The following is a 7,945-nucleotide window of genomic DNA, read 5'->3' on the forward strand; positions in this document are numbered from 1 at the left end:
TGGGAAAATCCCCTCGGCCACCCCCCCTTGACAAGAAACAAGCAGACACCTGAATGGTTTCAATACCATTTTTATTCAACCTACTGGATTCACCCATTTTAAGGCCGTCTATGGCTGATGTCCTGCATAACTGACGTAGGAGAAGTACACCTAGTTCCCCCCCGCACACCCAGATAGAGCCCAACAACCTGTGATGAACTCATCTCTCCAAAGGCACCCCTAAATCCCAAGGGGTGAGTGGGGGGTGGTTTCTCCAGGATCTTGCAGTCAGAGGGCAAATCAGGACAGCTGTTTCACCAGGAGCAGCCCGGCCAACGTTGGGAAGAACGCCAGGGCATGAACAGCAACGTTAGAGCCCTTGCCGGTAGCCGGAAGGCAGCTGGCTTTGGTCAGCGTATATGTCTTCTGGGAATAGTAGAAGCTGCCATTGACTTTCAGGTTACAGGCGCTCTGGGTAGCGCAGCCTTTCAAGACCAATGTGGTGGTGGTGCTGTTAACTGCAGATGGAAATAAACAGGCCATAAGAATCAAGAATGGCCTGGCCTTTTTGTCTCGTCCCCTTCCCCACCAGCAGAGCTTTGCCAATAGCCCATTTTGGGGGGGTCGGTTTCCAGCCTGACAAACCGTTGGAAACACTCGGTTTTGAGTTGACCCAGAATGGATGTTTTTTGGCAAAATGGAAGCGGGTGACAGAAATGAGTTATCTTTGGGGTTGAAAGGGAATGTTTTGTTGGAGGTTTTTTATTTGAAAGGGAACATTTTGTTTTTTTCCGGCAAAAACAATTTGGCAAATTTGACACAAATTCTCAAAATGCTTCAGTTGGCACGAATCAGCTCTAACCCATTAGACCTCACTCTTGTCCCAGAGCTGACAATAGAACCCAGGAGTCCTGGCACCCAGCCCCTCAGCTCTAACCACTAGACCCCGCTTCCCTCTCACAGCTGGGGATAGAACCCAGGAAAAACTAGGACTCCAAATGTTGATTCTCATAACCCTTCGATGCTGAAAAACAGGGGCCCATATCAATGAAAATAAAGGTGTCACTCAATCAATGTCACCAGTTGTAGGGTTAGGGAATTCTGGATTTCACCAGCTCTGGCAGGAATTCCCGACGACCTGAGCTCTCCCAGGCAAGTTCCCAAGCTCCAACATGTTTGGAGGAATTACCAAGCATCCCAGCAAAGTCGATGCAATGGTCTTGAGAGCCCATGCAGGGGATGGTCACATTCTTCTTGCACTGGTCAGCGTCCGGCGGATCGCAGGCTTCGCACTGCAGCCCGTTCTTGGGTGAGCTCTTCGGCGGCACTGGGAACAATCGGAGAAAGAACCGTGGGTCAGAATTTCAGGACACAAAGAGGCTCATGATGGAGAATCAACAGAACTATCCAACCACACGGCTAGAACTCTCAGCCAGGATCGCCTCATCTCTCGTCTCGGTTCCCGCAACAGCCTGCTCTCTGGCTTTGACCAATGCAACCTGGCCCCGTTCAACTGCTGCTGCCAAAGTTCTCCAAGCCTGTCGCTTGGACCATGGCACCCAATTCTTTGTGTCACTCCCTTTTTTCCATTGCATCAAACATAAGCCAAATGTCCCACTGAAAAATCAAATTTTTTTCTACGGGAAATTTCTAAATGAACATTTTCAATTTTGATTCTGGTTTTCAAAAGCTTTTCAGCTTTCGAGGCCAGGGGGCCGTTTTTTGCCAGCGAATGTAATAGATGGAATGAAATCTGTGTTTTCTGATGTTTTTTCCTGTAACATTTCCAAACGTCTCCAGTTTCAGGGAAAGGTGCAGAGCAGTTAAAGGAATAAAAATGAACTTTGCCAGCATTGGCGACATTTGGAAGCGTTACAGAGAGAAAAAAGGAGAAAACTGGAAATAACTCAAAACTATGGGGTTTATTTAGTTACAAAATGCCAAAGGAAGAAGAAGAGGGGGTGGGATGTGGGAGACCCAGATTCAACATTGGGGGGGGGACCAACATTGACTTTTTAAATTTCCAGTAACGTCTGAAAATATTTTAGATTAAACTCAAGTTGAAACAAAATTTGTTTCCAATTTTTCAGAGCTGCCACTGAACCAGGAAAAAAAAAAGTCAGTCTCTCTTCATTGTGGCAGGGGATGAAATGTGGCCAGTTTGAGTTTTTGTAAAACATTTCATACACGCAAAAATGTAAAGCTCGGTTTTTAACCCTGTGAAACAGAAACAGTTTTGAAGTTTCAAACGTTCGCCAGCAAATTGTTTTCCCGCCTGTTGAGCAGCTGCCCCTGTGAATGGCTGCGCGCGGTACGTACCGGCCACGGTTATATTCTTGTTGAAGTTGTTGCTTTGAAAACACATGGAGCTGGTCCTCACTTGTTTGTCGGGCCTGACGGACAGGCTGATGAACTCTGCACGGCAGGTAGTGCTGTTCTCCGTGCAAGCTTTGACGGTCACGGTGTTTCCTAGGTGCAGGGAAAAACTAAAACAAAATCAGCCTGCGTGTGTGCACACACATGTGACCCACAACTCCTCCATCCACACTCCCATCCCAACCCACCCACTCAGAACACCCACCTTTCCTCACACAACCCTCCCACAACACCCACACATACACACCCCACAATCCCTTCATCCACACATCTGACAAAACACACACACACACACTCTTAGCTTCCCCCACGCAACCCTCCCCCACCATACACAAGCCCCTGCCCCACAACAAACCCCACCACACACACCCTACACACAGCACGCGCATACACAACCCTCCCCCCACCATGCACAGCCCCCCACAACACCCACACACTCACCCCCAACCTCCCCAATACACACAACTGCTCCTGCACCCTACACAACCCACCACCCCCATAACCCCAGACCTGACATAACCCCCCCATAATACACATCCCCCCACCCACAACAACCACCACCACTCAACATGCACCCCACCCCACAGCACCCAACCCATACACTCTACACAACCAACATCCACACATCCAACTCCCCCCCACACCACACAGCCCATACCAGAAACAACCCCCTCCCACCCACCCCCCACACACACACGCACATAACCCCCCACACCTCATTTATTTCTCACCCTAATGGAAGCAACCCGAAAAGGCCCTGAATTTTGGCTAATCCATTTGGGATAAGAACATTGTGGGCTGGCTGGAAAGTTAGGCAGGTTTGGGGGAGGGAAAGGGGAGCGCCAGGCCCCTCTCTCTGACCTGAGAAGACCGTTTCCAGAGTGAGGATGCAGGTCCCCTCCGTGCAGTTCGGTGCAGGACAATTTGCCTGGGACTCGGAGACTGTGCAATCTGAACATGAATCTGTAGGAAGAAACACCAAGGGTCTAGGGTTAATTCTGGTGGAAAGATCCTGTCCTTCTTCCCTTGTTTCCCTAAGGGTTTATCCTCATTGGGGAATTTACAGGTGTCAGTAATCTGGCTTAGTTGAACCAGATTAAGTCCCAGTGTAGACACTTAGGGCAGGTCTACACTGCCCGCCTGAATCAGCGGGTAGAAATCAATCTCTCGGATCGAATTATAGCGTCTCGTAGGGAGGCGACAATCGATCCCCGAATCGACACTTCTATTCCACCAGCGGAGGTAGAAGTAAGTGCCGTTGACGGGGGAGCCGCGGAGGTCGATTTGCCATCGTCCTCACAGCGGGGTAAGTCAGCTCCGATACGTTGAATTCAGCTACGCTATTCGCGTAGCTGAATTTGCGTATCTTAAATCGACACACACACCCCCGTAGTGAGGACGTAGCCTCAATAAATTCAATTTAGGTGACTTTATGGGGGAGGTGAATGAAACTGAATTAAAGCCACTTTTAATCTGCATTAACCAAAAGTGTGAATTTAAACTGGATTGGTTAAAGTCCTCTGCGCACACTTTCTGTTGGGATTAAAGTGGCCTTCATTCGGTTTAGTTTTAATTCACTTTGGAGGTAAATTAAGAAACTGAATTAAGGTCATTTATATTCCAAATTAGATGGGTTTAATCCAGGTTAAAAATCACACCTTTGGTTAATTTGGATTAATTTTCCAGAGTGTCCGCCTGTAGACAAGGCCTTTAAGGGGAGAATGATCAGAGGGGACTTGATAGAGGGTTACAGAGCAGTGGCTGAAGGGTAGGTGGCACGGCCAGTCAGTCTGAGTCTGAGCCTGAGCAGTTTACATGAAGGCCATTTGCACAATTGGCACAAAGGAGCCATAAAATGGGTATGAGTTACTGGGGCCAAGGGGGTGACACTGGGGTAAATCAGGAGTGACTCCGATTTAGCCAATAGGGTAACACTGAGGTAAATCGGGGGTGACTCCGATTTAGCCAATAGGGTGACACTGGAGTAAATCAGGAGTGACTCCGCTGGAGCCAGTGGTTGAAAAGGACAATTGTGTTAAACGCGTGGCTTGGAGACTTACATTCGCCATTAGCTGCAGCTAGGAGCACGGTCAGGAGGCTGAGCACGAGGGAGCCCTGCATGGCGACCGGGAGAGTGTGGGGCTGGGCTCGGAGCCGGACTGGACTCTTGTTTGCCTCGGATGCACCAAACTCTGCAGCCACGGTGCGCACGGGCTGGGGGGGAACACAGGAAGTGGAGAGTTCCAGGATTCCATGTCCTGGGGGGCGGTAGGATTTACTAGAGAAGCTGCCCCTGTCCTGCCCAGTCTAAGCTTGCGACTCACGGCAATGAACGAAAATGGCATCTCTAGCCCTGGGAACCGGCCCTAAAGGAAGTTGAGTCTGCAACAAGGAGACAGGAGCAAATCCTCTTGCTGGGAGGTGGCACCATAACATGACTTTGCTGCTTCGAATCCAGAACAATCACCCGCAAGAACTGAAAGCAGAGGGAGACGAAGCAGGCTGCTCGCTAAGGTACAGAGAGCCAACCTACCCCACCTGACTCTAGGTCACCTCTCCACGGATCGCCTCCAGGCACACACGCTGCCCTGCAGAGCCCCCAGCCTGCTGCAGGATCAGGAAAGCCCCTTCCCCATGGAAAGCAAATCGCTGGGTATTGTAACACTGTTTTCAATACAGCCCAGCAGACGCCAGCTTGGTGAGGTGCAAGCTGCCCCGTGTGTATTGGGGTGCACAAGCCCCGGGGTGTCCCAGCCACTAAGGGGAACTGGGCCTAAAGGGGGCGTCGGCCCTGCGGGGAGAGGGGTGAGGTCCAGTTCTGGTCGATGGACATGTGCTGGCTTTGACCCAGCTAGTGCACTACAGATAGCAGTGACACACAATCTACACACTCACCTCCCTTACACAACCCCCACCCACTCACACAACCCCCCGCAACCTCCCACCCACACACCCCTCCCATACACAACCCCACACACACACAGACAGCCTCCCCTGTGACCCCCCCACCCACACACACCCCCATACACCCCCTCATACACAACCCCACACACACAAGACCCCGCACAACTCCCCACCTACATACCCCTCCACACACAACCCTCCCCCACATAAACAGCCTCCCCTGCAACCCTTCCCTCACACAACCTCCCCCACCTCCCTGCAACTCCCCCCACACACATCCTCACACACTACCTCAACACACACCCCACACAAACCTCATAAACAACCCCCCATACACATAACCTCCACACACACCCCTCCCCCACACACCCCTCCGTCACGTCCCTGACAATCCCCCCCACACCTCCCTATAACACAACCCACCCACTCCTCTCCCCACCCACACACCCCACTCACCTACTGCCCCACACACAACTTTCCTCCCCCACACACAACCTCCTTGCACACTCCCACACAACCCTCCCCCACACCTCCCCTGCCTCACCCCACACAACCCTCCCCCACATCTGCTCCCCCCCCCACAACCCTCCCTAACACCCACCCCCACGCCCCTTCCACCCACCCCACAGCCATGCATGTGGCCACACTGCTATCCATAGCTCAAGCAGAGCTAGGACAGGTCCCTCTCCCTGGGCTGGGCCTGACCCCTCAGCTGCCGTGTGGACAAACCCTGAAGGATTAACAGGGGCAGACTGGTGGCCCCCCCCACAGCTGGGGCGAGAAAAGGCTGCAGGGCCAGGGACCCCTGGGGGCAGAGTCCTTGGGCAGCTGCCTGGCTGGGCTGCCGGAGGCACAGAGTGAGTGGGAGTCACAGAAGCAGCCTGCGAGGTTGTGCCCCAGCACCCTTCTCTGCAGTCTTGGGGCGCTTTCCAGTCAGGCATTGAGTGACGTGACTACACACCTGTCCCGTGTCATTTGTTCTCCCCTACTTGCTTCATCCTGTCATCAGTAGGGTCCAGAGTCAACACGCTGAAGCCAGAGTCTCTCAACTCTTCACTAAGGTTCCTGGTCCTGACTCACTAGAGTAGCTTCTGCCCCAAAGGGGGAGAGAATATTAAAGATCCAGGTGGAATCCTAGCAAGGAACTACCAGACACTGGGCTAAACGGTCACTGGCCAAACAAAGGGGAAATGGAGGCAGCCGCAACTGTAGGGGGCGCCAGCAGCTAAAAACAACTGCAGACAGCAAGTTGACTCTGAACCCTACTGATTGCCACATTGCTCATTATTTCAAAGCTGAAGCAGGTGCCGCCAGCCAGATGGGCCCTTGGAATTGCCCTGGTAGTAGAAAGTAGCTTTAAAGTGTCTGGAAACCGCCCCTTTTAGTTCAGCCGAGAATGCGGATCTCCTATTTTCCTCCTGGGAATAAAGGATGAGCCAAACCCAGGGTAACTTTTTCAAAGTGCCTGTAGGTGGAAATTTTAAAACTCTGAATGGAGTTAGGCTCCTAATTCCCATTGAACCCAAGGGAATTAGGCGCTTTATGAGAATCCACTAGGTTCCTGAGACTTTAAATCTGACTCCTATTTGTGTTACGAGACAGAGAAAACCGAAACTGCCAGTTTCTTTCTTATCGCATCGCATCGTATCTTATCTGCCAGATAACAGGCCAAGAGAGAACCTCGGTTTTGCCCAGTCTGGCAAATCCCATGGACGAAACCTTGCACCCTTATCCGAAGAATTGGCTTGACAATGGGGATTTTGCCCTCTGGAATTTCCCCAGGATAAAAAATCTCTGGTCAGAATTTCTTCCCCCCGTTGGGTGATAACATTTTTTCCCCATGTGGAAATTTGAAAAAAGTAAGAAAGCAGTGCGGGGGCGGGGAGGGAATCGACCTTTCCTCATTTCTTGTCTGGTTTCCCCAGTTAGAAAACAGCAGCAAAGTGTGAAAGTTTGAGTTCTTTCCCCCCACACACACACACTTTCTCAGCCCTTTTGCAACCAGAAAAAAAACAAAACCGAAGTGTTACTTTGGCTCGCTTAAAGAGACAGTTAAACAGGGAGACAAAGCAGCGGGGGCCGATTGGACAGAGCCCTGCGCTGCGCTTCAGGGGACCGATGAACTACTCATCAGGCTGCTGCTTGCAAACCCCTGCCCCATCGTGCCTCAGTTTCCCCATCTATAAAACAGGGGCTGTGATTCGTATTATTTTAAAACAATCAGTTACTTTCTCTCTTCTTTTAATTTTTGAAAACTTTCCCCACTCCACTTTTCCAGAGGAAAACTTTTTAAAAAATGAAGAGAGGGTTGGCATTTTCCTACCATTTCCACAGGAACAATTTCTGGATCCCGCCCAAGATCCAGGGGGTTTCCCTGTCATGCCAGGTGCCCCACAGACCCTGCCCGAGACACAAAGGGTCTTCCCATTTGACATGTGTGCCTGAGCCCCGCCCAAAATCGGGGGTGGTGAGTTCCCCATCGTGCCAGGCACCACCTGGGCCCCACCCGAGATCCAGAGACGCTCACCATCATACTGGGAACACATAGACCTCAAGTGAGATCTGCAATGGAATTTAAATTACATCTTAACCCTTTTATCAGCAGCAGAGCTGGTCAAAAATGGGAAGGGGAAAAAAACCCAATAAGATCCAGGTGCTTTTCATGTTTCAGAAATCTTCTCACTGC

General features: G+C 51.1%; 1 protein-coding gene across 1 annotated transcript; it reads right to left on the reverse strand.

Moving 5' to 3' along the window:
- Positions 1 to 279: 279 nt before the first annotated feature.
- LOC135892188 (phospholipase A2 inhibitor and Ly6/PLAUR domain-containing protein-like) lies at positions 280 to 4,476 on the reverse strand. The gene is made up of 5 exons (XM_065419900.1): positions 4,416 to 4,476; positions 3,217 to 3,318; positions 2,299 to 2,448; positions 1,169 to 1,306; positions 280 to 497 (listed from the first exon to the last, which is right to left on the reverse strand). Exons 1-5 carry the CDS (start codon positions 4,474 to 4,476, stop codon positions 280 to 282), a joined length of 669 nt encoding a protein of 222 aa, XP_065275972.1.
- Between the last annotated feature and the right edge of the window lie 3,469 nt (positions 4,477 to 7,945).

This window comes from Emys orbicularis, chromosome 20 (genome assembly GCF_028017835.1).
Source record: "Emys orbicularis isolate rEmyOrb1 chromosome 20, rEmyOrb1.hap1, whole genome shotgun sequence".
NCBI classification, from domain to species: Eukaryota; Metazoa; Chordata; order Testudines; family Emydidae; genus Emys; species Emys orbicularis.